Source organism: Aptenodytes patagonicus, chromosome Z, assembly GCF_965638725.1.
Source record: "Aptenodytes patagonicus chromosome Z, bAptPat1.pri.cur, whole genome shotgun sequence".
NCBI classification, from domain to species: Eukaryota; Metazoa; Chordata; class Aves; order Sphenisciformes; family Spheniscidae; genus Aptenodytes; species Aptenodytes patagonicus.
In genome coordinates, this window is record NC_134982.1 from 13,852,682 (window position 1) to 13,878,577 (window position 25,896).

Genomic DNA, 25,896 nt, shown 5'->3' on the forward strand with positions numbered 1-25,896 from the left:
TTTAGATTAACTTTTACTCAGTTGTTCTCAGCCTTTCCAGCCTTTTCCTGGCCTCTTGTTATGCTAACATGGTTTGGGATTTCCTTGCTCTAATTTCATGACTTTTCATGTACTGAGGTGGTTATTAGCATTTGCTGGCCCATAGGCAGTAATACCAAGTGGGTTGTGTTGGAGGGTGAAGGTCAAGCGAGACGCTAGTCATTGCTCTCATTGTTGGGCTTAATTTTAACTTTGAACTCTATTCTGGCCTTGCAAGAAGGCGCAGCAGATGGCTAGCTGGTTTTACCTCACTCAGGAAGGAAGTTATGTTGATCTGGGCACACCTATAGGCATCCTCAGGGATTTCACCCTATGCTAAAAAGATGTTTTTCCAGAAGGTATGTATATTGAGAAGCTAATGTATTGTGCACCCCTTTGGGCTTTAGATGTGGGATGTGTTTTTAAAGAAACTATCAGAAGGAATCTTCCCTACTCCTCTGCCTTCCTCCATCCCTCTGAACTTGGCTTTAGAAGCACAGGCAACACTGCTGTCATTTTTAGGCTCTTTAAGCTTTTTGAGACTTCATTGTTTGTTGTACTTTGTCCATTTTCCTACCCTACAACACCAAAAACAAAAGTAATATTTCAAAACTTCAGACTTTCTGTCAACACCTAGGAGTGCCCTGAAGCTCGCCCTTGGCAGAATCTCTGTTGCAATTTGCTGACGTTAGTTATTGAGGGCCTTTAAAAATGGACAGTCTGGAGGAAACTTCATATGATACATCTAAATTGTAAGCACTTATGTTTACAATTAATGGTACATGGAAGAAAAGTCTATATGTTTCAGACTTGAAGTGGGAGTTTGTGGTAATGTGGTAATAGAGTTTGCCAAAGAAAACTGTGTATGAAAATGGAACTGCTGGAAAACAACCTGAGAATGAAAAATATAAAGCTTCTGGGGATCCCAGAAATCTCTCTGAAGAGCAGCTGGGTGGATATTTTTGCTGAGTTTGAAGGCTAAAATCAGGAGTTCATAGCTTGCCAGCTCCTGTGTTGCATGATGCAATTGCTTCTTTCCTATTAAGAAAACAGCCGTTCAGCAGGCTTGCCTTTTATTAACATCCTATACCTTGAGGTGTGTATGATTGAAACAAGACTTTTTATGCTATGAGGCAAAGCTGGAAACTTTATATGAAAACGGCTTTTTTTTTTTTTTTTTTTTGAAAGCTGTTCCAGAATATATGCTAACACGGAAGTGGCATGTAGGGCTTTTGCCAGAGAGTTTTGTGTGTATTGGGGGAGGGAAGATGCCATCTCACATTTAAATACAAGATAGGAGAACACAGGCTGTGTGCATCGCTTCACTTTGCAGTGGCTGGTGCTAAGGGCTAGAGAGGGGAAAAATCTCCCACAGCTCCTAGTAAATCCATACCTGCCTATGTCAACTTCTTAAAATCTTAACCTGCCTGCACACCAGAAGATGTTAGCAGCAACTTATTGATTGAATGTCTTAAAACTCAGAATACTTAATTTTCTCAGTTTGTAATGGTGCCAACGCTGGCTTGAAAACAAAATGTACTTCCTGTAACTCTTTTTCTGAAGCTGATTTTTGCACTCTTGTGGCTGCATGCATGTGTATGACAGGATCATGACATGGACTGCCAGCATTTAATGAAAAGCCACATTTATTACATTTACTCTTAGGAGCAGATGAAATGAGTGCAGTGCAAAGCTATGGCTTTTATTTGTTTAAAAATAATAAAAAACTAAAGAACTAGTAAGTGTTGATAGCGGTACCTGTAGATGTCTGCTTTTCCTTTAAGGCAGTCTGATTTGCCAAACATCTGGATGGTTCCTCCATAATTAAATGACTGGCTGTACCTTAGACATACATCTTCTCAAATGAGTGACTGTCTCTTGATAATGCAGTCAGGGAAAGATAAAGATTCTGTGGCTTTCACGGGGAAACATTCATGGTTTAATCTTAATTTTTAGGTTTAAGATGAAATTCTACGTCCCATTCCTTCCTTTGCACTGACAGGCTGCATGTACCTGTGACTGTGTGATGAAACAGTGGAAGGCAGCTTTGGTTTTCAACTGGTTTTGTTCCCTGTATCAGCTCACCAGCCACACAGGTACCTGCCTACATGTGCTGGTGCAAGGAAGAAGAAGAACTGGGCAGGTGCTGCTCATAGAAGCATAATCCTTTCTGGAACAGACAGTTACTACTTTGCTGAGAGCCCTGTCTGGGTTAGCAGAGGAAGGCAGAAAACACCTCCAGTTTCAGGACCATTCTGGGACTTTCCCAACCTTTAAATCTCAAGGTAGTAATTTTTCTATGAATTAGATTCAGGATGTGTCAAAAATTTGTTTTGTTTAAAAGGCTTACTTTCATCATTGTTTTTATGCTCATAAAATCTCAAACCATTCACAGAAAAGTAAACTGCATTCTTCTCTAATTACTGGTCATCGTGCCACATGCGAGAGACCACGCTGGACTTCCTCCTGAGTGACAGCAGGCACTTCCTTCATGCACAGAATATGCTGCTCTAGTGGTACTCATGGCCCTTTCTCCTCCAGATCAGGTCTTGGGCACTCTAGCACTTCTGCCACTCAGCCTGTGGTGGAAAACAATCAAAAGCCAGATATCACCTAAGGTATTTATTTTTGCTGGTGTTATTGCAGTGGGAGTTGAGGCTTTGAGGGATAATAGACACTGTAAGCTAGGTGCTGCCTCTAAAATGTGTAAAAGCTCAAGTCAGTGCATAAAATCATCCGGGTTACCAGTGGGTCTCTTTCTTACTGAGATAGCTAGCGAATTGCTTGCCTGTCTGATCTGGTAGCAGCGAAGCTTGAATATCTTCCATTTCTATTAGTCAGCATTACAAAGACTCCAAGCAGCTCTGTATCTTTGTTTTATCAATCTTGTTTGTTTGTGTGAAGGTATTGGTCGGTCGGGAAACCATAAATCATCAAACTGTTGGCAGAGAAGTCAGACTTTTTAAAAGTCAACAAAGAGTTGACGTACATTAGAAAATGAAGAAGAATGATCTGCCTTGGGGAGGGATGTTTTTACTCAAAATAAACCTTGACAATGACTGTATGTGAGTTCATAGTGTATTCCAAACATTCTTGCACTTAAAATATTTTCAGAGCGCTTGGATTAAAATGGCAGAGAACAATAGTATTACACGCTTGCATATAAGTTTGACTTTGTTCCATGTTTGTCATAATAGAAAATAGCAAATACAATATTCACTTAGCATCCATAATTCAACCATGTTCTTTATTTGCTTTGGATTTTGGTAAGTAATGTGTCAGACTACGTTCAGGCCCTGGAGAAAATGTGTGTTACAGAGAATGCTAATTCTGACCAGAAAACAACTCTGGAGCATGACCTTGCCAAACAGAGATGGAGCCCCCTGATTCGGTGTAATTTTTTTTTTTCTGTTTTTCTTTTCACAGATGAAAATTGCCTAGTTAGAAGGTTACTGTCTTAAATTAAGACTTCATATTTATTTTTTCTTATTTTATCATATTCCACTCTACTTTTGTGGCATTTTCCCTAGATATAATGGACCACCCAGTTGTTTTAAGCCAGCTGTCAAAATAACATTCAGTAAGAGGATTGTGCTCAGTTTTGCAGGATGTAGCTGTGCAAATGGTTAAGCAGAGAACCTGGATATGGCAGACCCATGTCTTATTGCTAACACCATCTTAGCAAGCTCAGTTAGCTCCATTTTTACAAGTCTAACCTCTAAATGTAGATTAATGCTGTCCTTCTACCTGTGGTGAAATGATTTGTAAAGAAATGTTTTATGTGAGCTAAGTAGTAAAAATTAGAGCCCTTTTCTGTTTGAGTTAGACTGTCTGGCATTTAAATCATTTCTGGAAACACTCATTCTCGGCCTTTTAGCAAAGACCAGCTTTATCTGAACTCTTGTGCTCTGTCAGACACGAATTGAAGAAGTCTCCATTCCCTTGCTAGCTTGACTTTATAACCAAAACGTGGAGAAGGTCCTTTGCCCTGAATAAGGGATGAGCTTGTTTAGGACAGTTTTAAGTGCTTCACCAGTTGATATCTCCTATCTGTAAGAAATCTGCTGTTTAAAAGTAGTTCAGGGATGTCATACACAGCTGTCGACTCTGTGCAGTCACCAAGCATTCATAAAAAGCATCTCTCCATCAGTGCATTTGTAAATGTTGTTTGAGTAACATTTCTGGTCAGGAAATTTGAGGTCCTGACAAGACTTTGAGGTGATTGCCTTGTAGTAGCTGTTCTCCAGTTGACCCCGAACCCGATGAAATTTTGCTGTGTGTTCACTCTTACACGTAAGGTCTGTTTACTCCAACCGGGCTTTGTGTTCCTCGCAAAGAACATAATTTTTTACTTTATCTGGTTAAGGACTGAGTAGTTATGAAACCTGTACATTCCTAGTAGGAAAAAGCAGTGTCAACCAACTGATCTTTATCAGCTGTGGCAGGGGTGCGTCTCTAATGCTGACTTGCTTCATTTCTGGATCCAATGAGAAAACCACTGGGAAGGGCAGCTGCTCCTCTGCTGCACTGAAAGGTCTGGAGACAATAACAAAAGACCATTCCACCCCTCAGGAAAAACAGAAATGTTTTACAGCAATAAAAGAAATCTATCTCAAATCAGTTCAGGCTGGGGTATCAAGAAGTGACTCTAAGTTGTAGGGACAGGCTTATCTATTGTGAAGGGAAAATGAACTATGTTGTAATGGGATTTTAGGCTGAATGAGAATCTAACCCTCAGTGTGGCCCTTGCTCCAAATCAAGCCTTACATGTTTGTTTTTGTTTGCCTAAGTCATTGCACAACCAGGAAGTGGGAGGAAAAGTTGTTTGCTTTCATATCAAGGGAAGTTTATTCGTGAAAGATGCAAGTAAAATGCACCACTGCTTAAGGCTTCCAGATGGTGAGAACTCCAATGTTTGGAAGCCTGCAGATTTTGCCTCAAATATTTTAGGAAAGTTTATGTAGCTTGTAAAGAATTATTCTGTACTGAAATTAATGTCTACAGGCTTCTTTGTTTCAATAGCCTCCCTTGCTACACAGGAGCCCTCAGTATCTACTGCTAAAGTGTTTGGGGTTTTTTTTGTTGTTGTTTTTGTTTGTTTGTTTGTTTGTTTTAAAAAGCAGGGGCTGTTAACTTTAAAATCAGTTAGAATTACTCCTCAAGGGGAAGTTTTTGCCCAGCACTCTGTAAATACTCTGACTTAAATATGACTGTAATAGGTTCATGCCAGTCTGGAGTCATTCTCCTCTCTATCTTGAGCAGGGCTGATTTCCTGGTAAGCCAGTTCAGTTTACTAAACCAGCAGCTAACTAACCATGTCCCCCATTCCCCTCCCAATTGCTTTTAGATCATTAAGAAAAAACATCTCACTACAGGGTTATGTGAGAGATGGTAGCAGTACAAGGACGTAGGGAGGGGACACACAGCAAGCAATTGGGAGGGAGCTGTAGCAGCCCAATGCTATTTGGCTTAGGTCACTGTATAAATGACTGAGAATTAAACCTTATCATCCTCTCTTTTCATGGGACTCTCCACATCGCTTCTATATTTTTGCTCTCATTAGATCTTTACATCCTTCATACATGTTCTCTCATCTTTCGCACCACCTGTACTGCTTACAGATGATGTTTCTTTCATCCCATCAATTTGGGAGCAGCAATATTTTTAATCAGGCCTTTCTTACTCGAAAATATTTTTGGCCGTGTGAAACAAAGCGTCTGCGTGTGTGACAACTTGTTGAGAACTGCTATGGGAATTGTTTGCGTTGGTGGGACTGATGTGTTCATAGGTGCGTAGCCTGAAAGGGGTTAAGTTTTTCTTCTCTCTTTGACACTTCCTTTGCAGTCTGATTTTACCTAAATAAAACTTCTTTTGCACTTGCGTATTCATGTTGCATTTGGCACCATCCTACACAATCTGTCCATAAAACCTCAGTGTCCCAGATTTAGCCAAGTTATTATTATTCAGGTATTTATTATTCTTATGAATATTGTCAAATGTAAGTGAGCCAAGTGTATGCTTCACAGCCTTCCTAATATTTAAGTGACTTCAATTGTATTGTGCATCTACACAAATGTATCTGAACGTGTTTTGGTATTTGCTGGCTAAATTAGAGGTGTTGGAATTTGTCAGACTCCTTTTGTATTCTTTCCCCAGCCATTTTCCCAGAGTCTGAGAAACCTCTTCTTCTAAAGAAGAATGTTTACACAACTTTGCATTGGTCATCAAGTACATGAAGTTTCGATTTTGAACGACTAGAGGGACAGCCAGCAGCAGTGCTTTTTATGCTCTTGGAAGTGTTAACTCTTCAGTTTGTTTATGGCAGTAGTAAGCATGACGATGAGCACACAGGATATTTTTATATTTGCAGAGAATGATTCAAAGCTTAAGCGCTGCCTGTCTGCCATTTGCAATCAGCAGCAGCCAGTGTGGAATGACTCCTTGTAGGAAGTGAGGTAGTTGCTGTACTTGATAGAGGACTCTGTTCCAGGAGCTCTCCTGTTTTGATTAATTCTCCGCCCTTTGCCAGATCTTGTCTGTAGGTCTTTTTCTCTGCTGAGTTTTCAAGAAGGTTGCAAAGAAGTCTACAGCTTAGAGAAACACAGTGTTGCAGTTCACATACTATGTGCCAGAAATATCTGTTTCATTCCTGCCTGTTATTCCCAGTTTCCCTGGTTAGCAGACTGAACTTTCAGTGTTAGTTTTAACATTTAAAGGAAGCAGTTGTTCAAAATGTAAACTCTTAAATACAGTAGTTGGTGTGGCTACATGATTTGTGACATGCCCTTTAGATTCCAGGGGAAAATCCCCTTAACACAGGGGTGCATGATGTTAAAAATGAACGTCCCCTTTAAAAGATTCTAGAAAACATGCTGGGAATACTGGCTTTTTCAGTTTGGGGTATGTTGATGAAGGTCCCAACTTTTCACACACAATTTAATAGTAATTGGAAGTGTTTTGTCTTGAATTTGTTTTTTACATTACTCCCACTGGAAAACAGCTCTGTATGTCAAGCTGATATTAGTAGGACACACAGGGAAGCAGTATGTCTGCCTGTACTGTGCCCATATGTTAGGACTTGCCAATGTTGGCACCATATGCATCAGGAGGATATAAACTTCTCTGTTTTCAGAAGCTTTTCCTTCATTTTTGCTTCCCAGCAAAATTAAGTCAGCAGCATGTGTATAGGACTGCTTCTGTGAATCTTCAGGTGCCTAGGATGTCAAACATGAACCTTCAGCTGTAAAAAGACTTGAATTCAGTATAACTTCTTTGGTTTGTTCTGTAATTATATCTTCGGTAATTGATGCTGTTAAGTGCGTCCTGCTATGGTGTGGTTGGTAACCTATGCAATTTCCCACTGTTCAAACAAGCAGGTGCTTGAGGTGAAAAGCAAAACAAAAAGTTGAAAAAATACATCTTTAGCATAGTTTCACAAACATCCAGTAGCTTTGATTTCTCCAGGTGATATTCACAAACACTAAGGGTTTTTTTTACCCCTCTACATGGAAGAAAGATGAGCTCTGTAAAGGACAGTGCAGAAGCACAACTTGATTTAGTTTAATTTAGGAGCTGAATCACCTTTTAGAGGAACTAAATTTTGTCCACTGAAAGGGGGAAATCAGGATTGACTGGAATGACTAGAGCAAAGTCCGTCATTATGAACGTTTTCTTCATTAATTCCCCAAGCCCAGGCATTCTGTGTGGATATATTACATCACTAGGGACGTTAGTTTAGAAATTGGGTGGGACTAGATGCACATAAGGTATATGGCATGGGTTAATGACACAGCAGCCTGTGTAAAAGTATGACTACAAAAACTTTTTGATGTGCCTTCTCACTTTCAGAGCTTTTCATTATCTTCTTGGGAGGCAGTGGAGGGATGCCAAAAGATCTAAGGATGGGGGGGACAGCTTGCCAGTGCTTGGTTTGTGAATGAAAGAGAAAGGAAGTCTTAATAAAAGAAAAGTGACATGTAAATGCTCTCTTCCAGTTTTCATCTGGCAGCCACGAAAGGGCATGCAGAGTGCCTCAGGATCATGGTGACACATGGTGCAGATGTGACAGCCCAAGATGGTGCAGGTATGCCTCTGTGAACCTACACGTGTAGCATAATACACTCAATTTGCCTATATAGTTCTTGATGTGCAGAGTGCAGCAGCTACAGATTTGACAACACGGCTTTTCCCTACACACCATGTAGGAAAAGCAGTTGTAACACTTGCAGGTTTCGGCATACTTGCTTTTCTGCACATAGAATTCAGATTCTAAAACCCTTAAAAACTTTTGCCCTAATACTATAAATGTCAGCATTTATAGTAGACTCCAGACACAAAATAGTTGCTTGATTTTTATTTTTTTTATTTTATTTCTCTTTAAATTTAAAAAAAAAATCCCCCTCACACAACTCTTTGTTAACTCCATTTGAGCCTCTTTATAGGTTAAATCAAGATCTTTGGTGTTGCTTTCATGTGTATCCAAGCTATTAACCCCATTGTACAAGCCCATTGCAACTGTACAGGAGTTGCAGTAAGACATTTCCTCAGGATTATGACATAGTGAAAAGAGCTGATACAGGCCAAAACAGGGCTGAGAGCTATTAAGTATGCTGTTTCAGCCCTCAAAAGTCCTATGCCTTAATTACTACTCCACTAGGAGAATGATGGGAGCTGAATTTGAAACTGGCAAACTCTTCTTAATAGATTTCAGTTGGCATATCTGTGGAATCTGTGCCCAGCATTTTCTCTGGCTAGCCATGTCACCTGAATGAGCTGTCAGCATTCTGTCTCTCCAGTAATGATCTGTAAATGTTGGGCTCACAGGTTCTGTCTTGGCCACCGATTGCAGCCTGAGGGAATTTCTATCATATATGGAAATTATTTGTCTCTATAAGGAAGTGTTTGTGATACTGGAGGAAGCATTGAGATTATACACAATGATAAGAGAATATATGTACCTGATACAGACTATTATTCAGAATTCATCTTGCCTCAGGATTTATTAGTTGTTTGGATAATAAGAGGTTGCCTGCTTTCACCTGAGAGCGTCGACCCAGTATTCATTAGGGAAAGCCTTGTCTGTAATAGTCACATTATTTACAGTGAGATTCTGCTGTCACAAGTGGCTCTATCTGTATTGGATACTAAATCTTAGCTCCTTCTTTTCTTAGTTACGTGGATAATTTATTCTTTTGCTGTCTTGCCCTCTTTTATTTTTCAAACGCTCTGTAAGATGAAACTAGAGGAGAGACTGCAGTCTTTCATGATAAATCCATAGTCAGTAAATCACTGTATTGCATAGCTAAATATGAGCTCACAGATGCTAAATAAATTGACAGTTCTAAGGGAATCTATGAGATGCAAAACGAAGTAGGCCTGTGTTCTGAGTCCTCTTCTACGTGCACTCTATGGATGATACAAATTTGTTGTAGTGGTAGCTGGTGAATTTGGCTGGTTTTGTTCTTGGTGCCGGGTTCCTTTTTCATTGCCAAATGGAAGAAATCATGAAGACACTTGACAGACATCTCTCTGCAAGGGAGGCTGAGTAATATAGGAAAATTGTTTTTTAAGAAACAAAACATAACTGCGCAATCTTAGACTTACTTCTGCCAAGGTATAGTCTGACACAATGTTTGTGTCATTCCTTTATACGAAGCTAGACGTTAAGATTATTCTGTTACCTGCCTGAACACAGTCTGTCATAAATACATTCTGCTTGATGTAGGTTTTTTGTTTTATTTTCTCTATCCTTACTTTTCATGTGTCATGATAGGAACAAGATGGATAATTCAAAATTTTGCCTTTGTCACGGAAGAGTTTGTTCCTGTGCTTTGGCATGATTGAATACTTAATTTGCTTTGCTTCTATTCATTTAGGGCACAGCGCTTTACATCTTGCAGCAAAGAATAGCCACCCTGATTGCATTAAGAGATTACTGCAGGTAAAGTAAAAATTAAATTAATTTTGATTTTTGAAGTTTTCCTCTTGTTCCTCTAGATTGGTTCCACTAGATACTGACACATTTCCTGCTAATAACCTGCATCACATTCCTATACTGTTGTCCTATCTCCTTGCAATCAAGAGAGGTGCTTGAGTTTAAAGACCTTTTAGGCACTGTGAATGGATGATAGAAAACTGTGGTTGTGAATGGATTACAGAAAACAGTGTGGTATCTTCCCTGAGTGGTCCACAAATACAGTTTTCCATGTGCAGCTGATCTGACATAGCAGGGTTGGGTTTCAAGCAGGTTGCAGCTTCTAACTTCCTGTGTTTTGTCTGTGTGGTTGGATGGCTTGGAAGTAGTTGGGTTAAGAGGTATAGGGGAAAAGAATTTTTCACTTCTGGGGGTATTTTGTTATTGTTGCACAGAATGCTTTCCGTCTGTTGTTCACCATAGAAATGTCTGTCAAATTTAAAGTCAAGGGGAGAAGAAACCAAAGTAGTTTAGATGATAAAATATGGAAATACTCAAATCCTCAGTGAAATAAGGCAAAGGACAGTGAGGGGTTAGAAAGGGAGTAGAAAGAATGGGGAAAAAATAAGAAAAACAAAAGTGAAGATGAAGAGAAGATTCTCATGGTGTTGAGGCTGAAGATTTGTGTTAGTAAGCAAGGAGAGGCATTGTCCATCTCTGCTCCATTTCAGAAAGCCAGGTGAGTTTTGGTGGAGGTGATCAGAGGAATGGGACAGATTTTTAGAAGCTTGGAGTTATCAGTAAGACTGTGGCTCAGACTACAGAAGAAATAATGAATAATAACCCCGCTCGAGTGCAGTGGTACAGAAAGAGAATAGGTCCCATATCCAACCTCCAAATTCCTTTTCCCCGGTTACCGCAGGGCTCTGCAATTGTCCTGTGACTGACTCCTGTCAATGTCTCTGACAATATTGGCTCCAGTTTCACTGATTCCCACCTCCAGACTTGTTGCAAGTGGACTCCCCTGTTCCTGCACACCTGGAAGGGGATATCATTAACCACTGAGGTTCCCCACTTCGGGATTTCATGGCGAATACCCACTATGTCTAACGCAAACCCATTTACAGCATGAACAGTGACATCAAGCTGTCACTGATGGTATCGCATGCAGCAGCATGATCAACTCAGCAACTAGAAGTGTGTTGAATACCAAGTATCTGCTACCATTCACTTACCAGCTATAACCACAGAGTGCTTTTGTTGGTATTTTCCTAATTTTATTACAATATGCAGATTTCTAAATATGTTTGTAAGTGCAAACCCAGAGGTGATATTCTCCAATAATTCATGCACTTTGGATTGCTTTCTTGCTTCTGTGGACCGGCTTTGTCATATAAACTGTATGTGTGAGGAACGTCTAATCTTAGCGTGCTGGAGTTGAATTAAAACAGGCTAAATAATTATGTTACACAGGCGGAATCTTGACATTTTTGTTACAGAATCTCTGTGAACCTGTTTTCCTAGGAAATCATAGAAGTTGGAGGCAGGGCTGTACTTGAAAGTCAAAAGCTCTAATGTTTGTTTTTAGAAGTCCATTATTTCAGGGTGATATTTTTTCTTTCTTTGCTGTAAACTGAAACTAAAATCTTCTGTACCAAAACAAGTCTTGATAAAGATTTGCAATTTGATATTTTTGTATTTATTACTTCGAAATCTAGATTGATCAGTAATAGCTGGTGGCTTGTAATACTACAAAATATAACTGGATTGTTGATGCTTTAGTTTTTACAAATGAAAAAGAAGCATTATTGCCTTTGACAGAAATAACTCAAGACTAATTGCCTTAGAACATGGTTGCTTTAGCTCTTACTGTAATGTAAAATAAGAAGATTTTCTGAGGCAGCGGAGAGATTTTATCTCCTTTTTTATTTCCTGATTTAAATTGTTCCAAAACGATAACATTTTTTAGGGCTATCTCCCTCACCATGAGCGTTTCCTATGGCTTCAGTGTAAACTGGTACCAAGAAAGGAGAGACAAGCTTGGTAGAGAGGAAAGCTGTGCCTTTCTCTAGTATTCTTTTTTTATTATATGGACTGAGCTTTCTGGATTAGCTCATAAAACTTTTCTCAAAGATGTCCAGCACTCTGTTCTTAGCATCAAACATATGTTTTATTTTCTTAGTGTTTCTCTAATTGCTTTTTTTTTCTTCTTCTTTTTGAACTGTGCAGAGTAAATGTCCAGCAGACAGCACTGACAATTCTGGGAAAACAGCTTTACACTATGCAGGTAACTTCTTTGTTGAAAGCTTGTACTATCTATTTTGTTGTGCTTGATATTCCTAGCTCTTCAGCCTGGTGGAGCTTTTTAGATTCTAATTGCATAAACCTAGTGACTCTACCTGATGGTTTACAAATTTCACGTTTTTTTTTTTTTAGATGAATGCTGTGAATACTGAATTTCAGTCAATTACAATTAACTAGTTTACACTTGCAGGTGCAGAGCCATTGGAATACTTAAGGTTAGGTTGATTCTGATTTCAGTCCTTTAAAGATTATATCTTCTCATGCTAATTTGGACCATGAATATTGGTTGTATTTCTGCATACAGCTTGCTGTTCATCCTTTTAGTCTTTCCCTCCTTCATTCTTAAAACAGAGAAATACAGGTTAATTTGTTTTTCTTGGACCCCACTGCAATGCTGCAGTATTGCAAGTGGAAGTGCGGAACACAAATTTTGAAAATGAGGTTTAATGGATTTTCTTTTTTTTTTTTTTTTTAGCTGCCTGTGGTTGTCTTCAGGCAGTTCAGCTTCTGTGTGAACACAAGTGTCCAATTAACATCAAAGATTTGGTACGTACCTCTTTTCCTGTTGGGTACTTTAGAGCTTTTACCACCCTCCACTCCAGCCAGTCTCAGGTGCAGCAGTTCAAAGCAATACTATGCTTACATTTCTTCATGGATTTCTCTGGCAGAGGAAGTTCATTTTGCAGCTTGCCATAGCAGAGGGGGGGGAAAGTACTTCACAATCTAATACAACAGTGGCAGGATTTGTTGCTTGTTAAATTGAGACATTGGTACAAGTAGCTAGAATCAAATCTGATACATTCAAAACATGATTAAAAGTCTTTCCATTTACTTCAGTAGGCTTTGGAAAAGGCCCATTATGTGGCCAAGTGCTGTGAAATGCTCACAAAGCCAAGTCAGAGTATGATAAGCCTGAGGGGAAAAAATATACTTGGTGTAGTCTAAAGGCTCAGGGACACTACATTCACTATTATGAAATGTCTACAAACAACCAGGTCTGTCTTTGGGAATGATGCAATTTCCTGATAGAAAACCCCCTGATGATAAAGGGAGGTGACCTGACAAAAATCAGGCACAAAAGAGAGGAAAAAAGCATAAAAACATTTAAACTTGTTTGGTTGGTTGGTTTTGACTTGGATCTATCTCCTTCTTACCTGATCTTTCTTCTAAAAAATCTGTCACAGAGGTTAGACCTAAAATTTCAGCAGACGCAATTTAAAGGCAGAAAAGGTTTGTTCAATCTTAAGAAGAGAAGGCTGTAGGACAGCCTTAAGATGTAAGACGTCTTAAAAATGTCCTCAGCTACATCATGGTTGATCATAGGGAAGAGGGAGCCAGACCCACCTCAGAGGTGCATGACAAAATGATGACAAGCAACGGTCAGAATTTGGGCAGTGGACCTAACTGGGAAATTCCAGTTAGGAACTAGGGAAAAAAAAAAAATCTCACCATGAAGGTGGTCAAACACTGGAACTGGTACCCAGAGACGTCATGGTATCTCTGCCTTTGGAGATGCTTAAAACTTGACTGGACACATCTCTGAGCAAGGTACTGTAACTTGAAGTTTGCCTAGCTGTAGACTGAGAACAGAGGGGAAGAAACCCCAGATGACCTCTAAAGGTGTCTTCCAACTAAGTTATTGTGTGATTATATGAAATGTTCTATTTTTGCCTTGTACTTAGTTAAAATTATAGTTTTTGTTGTGGAGCTACTTAAAGGTATTTTGTCATTGCAAAATCATCACGTTATAGCATTAAGCAAACAGCAAAGGGAGTACAGACAGCAAAAAGCATTCCTACTCCTAGTGCTTTGCATCCCCAGTGGTCAAGGAAGGAATTAAACCCAGCTACATTTATGGTACTCGAGAAAAATGTACTGATAGCACCTTGTTTGTGCTATGTAGAAGGAAAGTTCGTAGCTGACCTTTAATTCTCAGAGTGATATTTGTAAGTGGATGGATTATTGTTGATAGTTTCTTTAAATGCATTTCTAGGATGGGAACATATCTCTGCTGCTTGCAGTACAAAATGGTCACATGGAAGTCTGCAAATACCTTCTAGATCATGGAGCAGACATCAACACCAGGGATAAAAATGGAAGGTACAGCAGGTTAACGTGTTAATTATTCCCTAAGGCTGACTGTCAGATGAAGCTCTCGTCTCAAATCCTTCCCAAAATAGTTGTTGTGATGTGAAATAATGCCTTCTGTACTAGACAGTATATCCTGATTGTTGAGAAGGCTTACAGAATTCTGCCTAAAGGGAAAGGTGAAACGGAAACTATGCAACTATAAAACTAGATGTGCCTGTAAGATTTTCCTTGGGCTACCAGAGCAGTAAATCCCATTTTTCAATAATTCCTACAAGAATCTGATTGATAGTACTTACCCACACATCACTTCGTACGTGTCCCAGTTTTAAATGCTGCTCTGTTCTTGGCATGAGTTAGTTTCTCCAACTTAAATCCTAAGAGTGTTACTTGAGAGCGACATCCATGGAGGGTTCTTTTTTCTACCATAATGCAGCCACAGCAGCAAGAGAAAAATACAATAGAGCTGTATGGTGGATATGCTGTTGTCTTAGAAGGTGCCATTTTGTTGCATTAAGAGATACCTAGTGTGTCAGAAAACTGTTTTTAAAAAGCAACATCCTTGTAGGGAAAAATGCACTTGTTTTGGTGATACTGATGAAGTTCAGTTTTTGAAAATTGTGGCCTGTTTTATAAACAGTTGGTTAAACTGTGAAGGTAAAGCAGGATGCTGGGAAGACGTGGCACTTACAATAATCAAGATTACTGTCAGGTGTATGTGATACAATGCCCATACTGTTCTTTGGCAACACCTGGGAGGATAAGACTGGGCCATAACTTGGTTATCAGTCCAAAGTTTATTAGTGCACTCTTTTGTTTTAAGTTGTCTAAAGGAGAACCCTTTGTCATCTTGGTTGGTTTGAATGGCCTCATCAGTGCTTTGAACCTGAGGTGCTGCCCTCTCTGGGACCTCTGCCTTCCCCTCACTCCCCTATTGTTTTGTCAACAGACAATGTTAAAAGTTTCTAGTTTAATTGGATGAAGGTGTTTCTATCATAGATAGGACAGACTTTTTTAAGAAAGTACCGTGCGTAGAAGCAAGAAAATGATACAACATGGAATATACCATTTAACTTCTCGCTTTCCTTCTGGTAAGGAGAGTGACTACTCTTGCATCTCCTGTTCACAAAAGTGGATAAGTTTTTACTGAAAAAGGAGAAGCCTTATTGGGAGAAGAAGGGGATAACCTTTGAAAATGGCATCTCCAATTTCCTATCTTGTCCAGACTAAGCAAATTATTTTGGTAATCTAAAGCCATCCCTGTGACTGTGGAAGTGTTATCCAAGTTGTCACTCAGCACTACTTTTCAGCACAGCACTGCAACAGCTGTCACTTCTCCAGGGCTCACCTATTATGGGGAGTACGTTTAATTCATCAGTGAAATGACTGTCTTGATACCTAGCAAATATTATCACTGTAGTAACTTTTCAGTTTCATATCTGCACTGGGGACTGTGTTTGCTAGTGAACTTGGCCAACCTATTAGGTACATTCTCATGTTAAGAAGGGAGAATTATGCCTAAGTGGGAAAGCAATATTAGAGCATGCTTGAAAGGTGGGGTTTTCTGTGTGTTTGTAATTATTCTGTATGTCTCTTATGACCCCTTCAAGTCTTTGAGAAAAACAGATAAAAGCTGTTAGGAAAACACTCCTTCTGTATGCTACCCATACTGTAGGATCCAGCACTGTCTAGCTGTTCTGTGTTGGAGAGGGGATTGATTGTGCTCTAATGATTTTTTTTTTTTTTTTAACTGAGAGTGGCTCAGGATTTGATGTCAAACCCATCTCTCAGTCTCACTGAAGAGCTTTGAGATTTATTGGGCTTTTTGGTTGAAATCTGTTTGTCTATTTTGTCTTAAAAGCAACACATGAAGGAGAGCAACAATGAAATAAATGTTTTCATGTTGTACCACCACTTGCAGAGCTGTAATTGGAGTGTGGCAGTGAGATCTGATAGTCTGACCTTATCCTGCAGCCATTTCTAGCTATGACTCTCCTCTTAGCCTAGGAACCCATTTTTAGAAATGTTTGGAGACGTGTGCAAAGCATGTCAGGTCTTTGCAGAAGGTCCAGCTGGGGAGTATGGGGAAGAAGAGGAGGGGCAGGCAGGTGTTTGTAAGGAAAAACAACAGTTACATGTATGTGTCAATACATGTGTTGATAAAATCTTGGACTTTATTGCACAATATCTGTCACACTTTTTTCCCTGAAAAAATGAGCTGCTGCTTGAAGAGTACGGTCTTGACACTTACTCTGTGTTTGTTTTGTCCAGAACTGCTTTGATGATGGCTTGTGAAGCTGGTAGTCTTAACATGGTGGAAGCCTTCCTTAGGAAAGGTGCAGATGTCAGCTTAGTAGATGTCTTTGGACAGAATGTCCTGCATTACTCCAAGCTCTCCGAGAATACAGGGATCCAGAATCTCCTATCATCAAAGTTATCTCAGGATGTGGGTATGTAAGAGATGCCAATCTGCAGTTTGTCACTTCTTGAATTGGCTACATGTATGTTTAGCAACAAACAAATTTACTTCATAAGGTAGCCTGAAAAATTTCAAAAGCCATCTTTAAGATGGTCCAACTGAGACTTCCCAAAAGCAGGAAAATGTGGTCTTTGCCATAGATGGTGATATTTAGCATAGGATAAAGCACTGAGCAGGTCAAAAAGAGGTGTTCTGGAGAAAGAAAAGGTAAGCTGATGTAGCAACATTGTGAAGTCTTGCATACAATTTGGAATAGATCCTTTTTTATTATGTGAAAGTGTAAGTGGAATGTATAGCTCCTCAGTAGAAGGGTTGGAGAAGGAACTAATGCAGGCAGAGTTTTATGGTCAAACTAAGATAGGAAGCTAATGTGCAAGAATGGTGCAAGACTATAGTAGAATAAGAATTGTCACAATCCTTCAAATTTTACCTCGATATGAAACCCAAAAAGCAACGGAGAAAGGATATGGTTCAAATGGAATATGGAAATCAAAGTATATTTCTCAGATTTCAGACAGGAATTCAAAAACCAAACAAAGTATTTACGGTGTGGGAAGTAGAGCTGAGAGATGGGTTAGGAATGGCAAATAACTTTTTCTTTGATAGCTGTTCTTAATTCCACATCTTTTCTGCTTCACAGATACAAAGTCACCAACAAAAGCAAAGCAGGTATTTGTCCTTTTGGTTTTAAAAATACTCGGGCTATATAGGCTTGTAACTTAAGAAAAAATGGTAGTTGACATGACTGGAAGCACTAGTAAATGTCACTGTGAGATGCGCTGCCATTGACTACTCTGTAATGTGAAAGGTTTTTGTTGCTTATTTAAGAAATATGTTTTAGGAACATCACTTTTAGACTTAGCTTCTCTCTGTAACAGCAGCCAGCGCCCTCAGTGAGAAAAGGAAGGGAGGACGTGTGTGTATGCGCACATGTGTGCTGGGAAGATACGCCACTTTTCTCACGTGTAATGCAGGAGCTTGGCTTTTGGGCTCCCTATCCCTTTAAACTGTAGAGAAGATGATATAGAAAAGGTCTCTGTTTCCGAAACACATAATTGAACATTATGCCCAGTTACATCTTAGTGGAGACCCTCACCTGTGAGAATCCCAGCAGATTTAGGCAATTAAATTAGTTTCTTACATCTTTTATTTAGTATCATATCTTGGAGCGCAAGTAGACCTTGTAGACCTTGCTGGTGGCTGGAAAGTGGACGAGGGTGCAATGCATTGGTTCGTTCCTTCTCTGAGTGGAGAGGTGGGTTTTTCAGGGAGCTCAGGTAGAAGTTGGTGGAGAGGAAAGGTGGTAGCCATTAAGAATGGCATGACTGGACTATGTATGAATGGAGTATTTAAGATCACTAGTGCTAAACTTATTGTCAGCTTCTGCTTTTTCACTAAATCTTGTTTGTTTTCACTGAAGCATGGATTACAAGGGAGCAGATTCTTATTGTCAGGCATGTTTAATATCTTTGTGTTAGTAGAGATGTAGTCTTTACATAGAAAAAAAAACCAAGGCACTGCATGAGCTGCTAAAGTTGATATTAATGTGGGATTTTTTTTTTTTTTTTTAATAAAACAACTTGCTCGGACTTTACTAACCAAACTAACAAACCTACCTTTTCTGGCTGGTGAAACTTTCAGCATGATCAAGGCTCTAAATTAAGCTCAGAAAGAAGTGGAACTCCAAAAAAACGAAAAGCCCCACCTCCTCCTATCAGTCCTATTCAGGTAAAGAAAAGACCAATTTTGAGATGCTTTTAGGGGGTGAAAAGCGTTTTGAACATTATGTGAATGATGTGGGCTGGATTTGCTCTGTCACTGTTATTTTATATGCCTGTCTTGCCATGAGTGCTTTTCCTGACATTAGGATGACACCATAAAAGCACATGTTGGTTAGGTTAACTAAGCAAAATTGCTTGAAATACAGCATGGTCTAAGATACAACTGTACAAATTTTACTATACAATTGCTTCTTCCAACTAAAGTTGAAGGTCTCCTGGTTTTGCCGACTTCCATAAGTAAATAATTATGTATATTTTAATTATGCATACATATGTACACATTATTATATGCATATATACATCTGAAAGTAAAATACTTAAATAGATTTATATAGTACCAAAATGCAGTTTAACAGTTAGGTTTAATGTTAAACTGGAATGTTACCCATGTAACAGCTACACTGCATATGTAATACTGACTTAGAAGAGCACTGAGTAATTAGATCTGCTCTTTGAAACTAACTGGGAATTGTGACTTATGTTAGTACAGGGGAAAGTACTCGTGTGTGTGTGCGTGTGTATACATATGGGCACATGTTAGAGAGGTCGTTATATGTACATGTATGTATACGTACCTATTTATATAAAATCTTTTACAGCTTAGTGATTTGTCCTCTCCACACTCATCAACTTCAACTCCCATGACTGGAAAAGGGCAGGCTTTCTTTGCTGACCAAGGGTGCAAGGTATCAGTTTTCTGTTATTGTGAAGCTTAGGGAATAAGAGTATAGTATCTTAATAATCTATTTTGCTTAATAATCTATTTTGCTGACTGCAGAGTCTCCTGTGAATTAATTAGCTAAGTTTTAGGAACAAAAAGGAATCCAAATCTATTTCAATGTGGATTACTTTAATGTTTACTGACTGTGTAAATAGAATTAGTCATAAATTAGTTAGTATTTAGGAATATGGTTATGAAAGTAAGTATTAATGCTGTGGGAGCTCATTACCTAATACCAGCGAAGTGCATGGCATTCTGCAATGCAAAAAGTAGAGACCCTTTCACCAAAAGACATCAGGGAAATCGTTGAGTGTGTTCTGTCTGATCTTTACCTTATGGTATTGAAGATGATTTTTTTTTAATACATGACAATATATTGCTATTATTTATCACAGGGGCTGCAGCCTTCCAAACTATCTATGAGATAGTTGCTTATATCATTAATATTTAATGAGAATTGGGCAATGAAATTGCAATGACTTTAGCAGACTTTGAAATACTGGCCACACGCTACAATTAAACAAGATCTCAGAAATAAAAGAAACCCACTTTTCCAGGCTTTATCCAGCAAGATCTATACTGTCTATACTTCTTTGGTGAACTGTCCAACCTTACATTTGCTTTCTGTGAAAGTGTTTTCTTTTGGTGTCTCAGCAGGAAGAATTCAGCTTCTTGCATCGAGATAATAAAGACAGACTGAGTGACAGCACAACAGGTATACAATAACACTTAATCCTTATTTTCATGTTTGGTTAGGTGTTTTACGTGGTGTGAAATGTTGAAATCCTGTCAGAAATCCTCTGTGCCTTTCCACTTAGAATGTGACACACAATAAGTATTGGGAGTAATGTTTTGTAATTTCACTAGCAGCTCCCTACCAAAACCTCCTGCTTCTATTGGGTGATCTAACACATTTTTGGGGAAAGAGTTTCTAGGAACAGTTTGCTTGCTCGCTACACTTAGTGGTCATGGGAACAAACTGTTTCATTTCAAAGGTTAGAAGAACTAACTAGCTAGCATTTCAGCTTTTTGAAAGCTTTTGAATCTTTTTTTTCTCCAAAGGTGCTGATAGTTTATTGGATGTGAGTTCTGAAGCTGACCAGCAAGATCTACTTCTGTTGATGCAAGCAAAAATTGCTTCTTTGACATTGCACAATAAGGAGCTGCAGGACAAATTACAGGTGGCATATTTTTGTGCTGTTTAAGTGCTCTTAATCTGCTAGCAGAACAAAGAGCTGCTTACCGTTTTAAAGAGATGTACTGTGAAGACAATTTAACAAGCTTGTTGGTCGTAAGATCATGGAAACACTCTGCCCCAAAGGATTAAATGAGTGTTTTGATCTTCTCACTTTTCCCATAAATTACTGAATAACTTTGTTTATTATGATAACCACATTCTGAAAGATGTTGTTAACAGTTGTGTTAGCAGAATTTTAATTTGCATAGCTTTGATTATCAGCTTATGGAGATCAGCCCAGACTTTCAGAGGAGCTTGGCACTTACTGCCTTCTCTCGCTGTAGATGACTAAATGGGAGCAGCTGGGTTTTGAATTTTTCTAAAACTTTCTTCCATGGTGTTTTAATTGTCTGTCTCTGTAGGATGTGGCAAGATTTCCTTGCTTACTCTGTTCTAAAAAATATAATCATGTACTTGTTTTTATTGTGCAATTGTTCCGGTTTCTTTTTGCACAGGAAAGAACACCTAAAGAAGTGGATTCAGCTGTAGAATCTTATCATTCAACACAAACAGAGTTTGAGCAAACAGCAGATAGACAAAATGAGTTCTCGGCTCAGGAGCTGAAGTCTACATTAAATGCCCCCCAAATTCAAGAAAAGTTGGCAAGCCCCAGCGAAGTAAAAACGAAGTACCTCCAGGAAGACTTAAAGGATGTGCAGAGGAAATTAGAGAGTTCTGAAGCCAAAAGAAAGCATACAGAAGCTCAGGTCCAGTCTAGAGACCCAGAAACAGATAATTTAAATAGCACAGACATTTCAGAAAATGGTTCTGATCTTAACCTGAAGTTCCAAGAAACTCAAAACAGGTATGAGGAAGCTGCGAAAGAGGTTTTGAATGTACAAAGGCAAATGAAGCTGGGTCTTGTTTCCTCTGAAAGTGAAGAAACCAGTGCTGATCTGAGTAGGTTGAAGGTTACATGCAGAGAAGTTGAAATGCTTAAGCAAGAATTGAAGAGAGCGTTGGAGGAAAGTGAAAGACAAAAAGAGAAAGTGAGAGAGCTACAGAAAAAGTTTGAAGAAAGAGAGCAGAATGTGGCAAGCAAATTGTCTGTGGAAGAGTGTGAAGAAATGAAGAATTCATATTGTTCAGTTATTGATAACATCAATCAAGAGAAAGCATTGTTGATTGAGAGGTACAAAGAAGGGCAAGAGGAAATTAAAAGGCTACAGGACAAGCTGACAAATCAGACACAGTTGGAATCTAGTGCTGAAGCTGGAGAAATGAAAGATGCGATGCACAGAATGATAGATGAGCTCAACAGACAACTTAGCGAATTGTCTCAGTTGTACAAAGAAGCACAAACAGAGCTTGAAGACTATAGGAAGAGAAAAACTCTAGATGATATAGCTTTGGACTACATTCCTAGAGATGAACATGAGAAACTGATACAGGTAACAAATTCTTTGAAATACAAAGCAGAGAATGAGTTATCAGAACTAAAATCCCAGTACACAAAAGTATTAGATGAAGCAGAAGAACTAAAGCAACTGTTAGATGCCCAGAAACAAAACTCTCTGCCAATTACTGAACACCGTCAGGTGATGAATGCACTCAGAAATACTGTAAAGGAAATGGAAGAAGAAATAAATGAGCTCAAAGGACTGCTTACCAACAAGGAAAGCGAAGTAAGAAACCTACAGAAGGAATTACTGGAAGAAAAAGCTGCAATTAATGAAGCAATGGTACCCAAGGCTACATATGAAAAGCTCCAGTCATCACTAGAGGGTGAAGTTAGTGTTTTGTCATCCAAACTGAAGGATGTAATCCAAGAGAAGGAAAATGTGTCCTTAGATGCTATGCAACTGAGAAATGAAGTTTTGCACTTGAAAGAAGAGAAAGAAGGTATGCATACTCTGCTTGAAGCAAAGGAACGGGAGGTGACTGGTCTTCACCAAAAGTACCATCAAGCTCAAGAAGATCTTCTTGAAATGAAAAGATACTCTGAAAGCTCATCAAAACTAGAAGAGGATAAAGATAAAAAGGTTAGTGATTCACTACAGTGGAGCGGTAGTACGTGAATTCGGACTGCAAAACATGTTGGATGGTGCATGGGTGACCTAATAGATGATGTGTCAAGTGTCACAGCGTGGAGTAACTTTTGAGTGCATTTGCACATCTAAAAATTCAGATATCAAAGTCAAAGAAGTTTTCAATATGTTTGACTTTACAGTTGGTTTTCCTCCCCTGTGGAGATACACGTGATTTTTCAATTTACCTCTTTTAAGTTCTGCTTAGGTTGGGTTCACACTATTCAGGCAACTGAAGTCAAAGAACTGGGATTTACAGCAGGAGGAGGTTCCACAGGAGACAAGAAAACGAAAGATCAGAAAGGAGCAAAAATTCACCATTCTGATTTTACTATATCATCTCAACCTCAGCATGACTTGACTATTTTTCCTCTGCAACTACCATATCTGTTACTACAAATTTCGTTATAAAAAGCTATGTATTTTGCTAGCTGTGAATAGCTAGCCTATGTTTGGTATGTTTCTGTTTTGTGTTCAGCAGCAGTGTTTGTAAAGGTGGTAAATGCAATCCTTGTTTGTAAATATTGCTGGCTTTCAGAACAAGGAATGCATTTTGAATTGACGAAGCTGGGAAGGGGGATAGAGAAGCATTGTAACCCTTTGCTTACATGATGTCTCTCTGTCCATTGAGTTTACATCTTGTTTTTCCCCACTTCTTAAATTTAAGTCACAAATAACCCCAAGATGAGACCCACAAAAACACAGTATGCCTTGCAGCTTTTCATGAAGACCTATTTTTTGCCTCCCTAGATCAATGAAATGTCCAAGGAAGTTAGCAAATTAAAAGAAGCATTGAACAGCCTTTCTCAGCTTTCCTACTCGACCAGTACCCCCAAAAGACAAAGCCAGCAGCTGGAGGCATTACAACAACAAGTGAAGCAGTTGCAAAACCAACTGACTGTAAGTGTGATAATTTGTAAACCCACCATTATTCCCAGTTCTCCAAAGATGTGCATGCCATTCATCACTCTGCCTTATTTAAAATGGAGTGCAGTTAGTGAGTACAAGGAAATGCATTTTCATCCAGAAATTCTATAATTTCTTTGTTTCTCTGAAACGTTTAGGAATCTGCAAGTCACTAATTGCTTTTCAGAAATAGTCTAAAAAAAGCTGTTTTCCCCAATATATTTCCTCAGATCAATAGTTGAGCAAAATTCCTGTACTTGTAGTGGAATGTAGTGACCAGTTCTGCTGCCGAGACCCTGACTTGTGAAAAATATGGCCAGTGTGCAGTGGATTTTTGTGTTTTCTCAAGAACATTCATCAGCTGAAGTCTTTCTGTTTTTTTAAGCTAAAATAAGTTTGACTTTCTGGAAGAAAATAGTCACTGAAGGCGTGAAGTTTCAAATCAAGCAAATCCATCTGTTTATAGGGAGCACAGTTTATTCTCTGAAATTCTGAAGTGCTTAAAGATTTTTTTCTAAGGTTGTACTTGTTTGTGCATGAAAGGTCCGGTCTTCTGAGCTGGGTTGAGTCATAATTGCTATTTCCAAGAGCTTGCCTGTCCAAAGGAGCAATTTAATTCACTGCTGAGGGTGAAAAGAAAGTGTTGCCCACCAGAGGCCTTTGTTGAGAGCTCTGGAGTAACTCTGAAAGGAGAATTCCCAGCCTGACATGCTAAATGGCTTACCTGGTGTCTGCCTTCCTACCTTCCCCAGCAGGCAGAAAGAAGAGCCAATATGCATATGGGCCAGAAAAATTCCCTTGCAGTGGGGAGAAATAAGTAGGCAGACAGTTAAACATTGCATCCTGTCAGGGTAAAGGCCCAGACTGTTTCTTATCACAGCCCACCAAGTCCAAAAGGACCCTTCATCTCTCACTGCTCAAGGACAAGCAAAGTAGTGTAAGGTGCCAAGACAGGCAACACATGAGGAAAGTGGGTAGGATTTAAAACAGGACAGAAGCAGTCTTTCCTTCTTGTAGGCCAGCTTTCCTAACAGCTTCACATTTATTTGGAAAGATGGCTTCTGGGATGTGGCAGTTTGTGATCATGAAAAAGGAGGTTGGCTTTCCTTGTTTGAATGCATAGTAATTAGCTGAGGATTTCATGGGTTGAGACCTTTGTAAGCACCTCCTCTTCCCTGGGAAGGCATTAGCTGACAGATGGGTCACTGACTTCAGGGAAGAGCTCAGTTGCAGTTGAGGGTTGATTTGTCAGAATATTGTTGGCTTTCCTCAATTCTGGTTGCGCTCAGAAGTAGAGTATGTGCTCATTCCGCATCTTCACAGCTCAGCACTTCTTACAGCTGATGTCATCTCACCAGCTTTTTTACTGGGCTGGGTAGAATTACAGTGTTTCTGTGGACCACGCTTCTGAGCAAATTATGTTTTGGATGGCTAGTGGCACAGTACTGTCTGAGCTGGTTTTCCATGCATGCATAAGACCATGGTTTTTAATTCCCCAGAGCTCTCTGAATCTAGTTGAGGAGTTCTGAATTCAACAGTTCTGAATGCTCTGTGAATTTCTGCTTAACTATTTTCTAGGAAACAAAGAAACAACATCAGGAAATTGTCTCAGTTTACAGGATGCATCTTCTCTATGCTGTGCAGGTACAGTTGCATATTGTCAGTTACACAGTGTTGTTATTTTAATGAAAGATGTTTCTTCTGCAGATCTAGTAAGAACTTTGCATGTTTTATCTAAGACATCCTATCCAAAAGGTATGACTGTTTTAAGCACAAATTTAACACTGCTTCCTTTTGGGAAATTGATCTAATTACTGTACCTCAAAAATAGTTTGTAAATCTTCTTAAAGAGTAGAGATGCTTGAATTCAATCATCTTTTCTTCTTTCTCCCCTTGTCTAGGGTCAGATGGATGAAGATGTCCAGAAAGTGCTTAAACAAATTTTATCGATGTGTAAAAGCCAATCACAGAAAAAGTAAATAAAAAGCCAAGGAAAACTCCCCATTTTTATTAATCCTGTTATGGGTGTTTATCTAGATTTGCCTTAACATAAGATTTAAAATTGGCAATTTGCTGCTTTTGTGTTATTGTGCTGTTTGTGAGGTGGATTTGTTTGTCTGTCTCTACCACTTCCCATGTGCATTTGCATGTGCAGTAACTAAACACATGCCTGCTTTTCGTATCCAAATGCAAGTATGTTCTTCAGACTTTTTACTTAGGCCACTCCATGTCATGTTTACCCTGAAAGTACTTTCTAGTGTCCTCCAATAGAGGGAGGTTAATGTAGAGGAAAGCACTCATGTTGCCTGGGTAAAGATGAAATTCTCCATAAGGTCTTCCGTACTGTTTGTAAGCTGCATCTTTTTACCGGGGAGTAACTTCGTTGCTTGATGTTGTAGCACTCAGATTCCTGACATTTTGC

General features: G+C 39.1%; 1 protein-coding gene across 5 annotated transcripts in view; it reads left to right on the forward strand.

Annotated features, from left to right (window-relative positions):
* Positions 1 to 25,488, forward strand: part of RAI14 (retinoic acid induced 14) — an 87,169-nt gene extending 61,681 nt beyond the window's left edge. The window contains exons 4-18 of one of the 5 annotated variants that reach the window (XM_076363367.1): positions 8,013 to 8,101; positions 9,894 to 9,958; positions 12,161 to 12,218; positions 12,711 to 12,781; positions 14,229 to 14,335; positions 16,595 to 16,773; positions 17,443 to 17,471; positions 18,444 to 18,530; positions 19,183 to 19,269; positions 19,959 to 20,019; positions 20,367 to 20,485; positions 20,997 to 22,523; positions 23,319 to 23,468; positions 25,053 to 25,118; positions 25,376 to 25,488. In XM_076363367.1, coding sequence (XP_076219482.1) covers positions 8,013 to 8,101; positions 9,894 to 9,958; positions 12,161 to 12,218; positions 12,711 to 12,781; positions 14,229 to 14,335; positions 16,595 to 16,773; positions 17,443 to 17,471; positions 18,444 to 18,530; positions 19,183 to 19,269; positions 19,959 to 20,019; positions 20,367 to 20,485; positions 20,997 to 22,523; positions 23,319 to 23,468; positions 25,053 to 25,118; positions 25,376 to 25,453 — 2,773 coding nt within the window. In that variant the 3' untranslated portion in view covers positions 25,454 to 25,488. The remainder of the gene's footprint in view (positions 1 to 8,012; positions 8,102 to 9,893; positions 9,959 to 12,160; positions 12,219 to 12,710; positions 12,782 to 14,228; positions 14,336 to 16,594; positions 16,774 to 17,442; positions 17,472 to 18,443; positions 18,531 to 19,182; positions 19,270 to 19,958; positions 20,020 to 20,366; positions 20,486 to 20,996; positions 22,524 to 23,318; positions 23,469 to 25,052; positions 25,119 to 25,375) is intronic. The other 4 variants (XM_076363368.1, XM_076363369.1, XM_076363370.1 and 1 more) reach the window with 4 other exon arrangements.
* Positions 25,489 to 25,896: the final 408 nt, after the last annotated feature.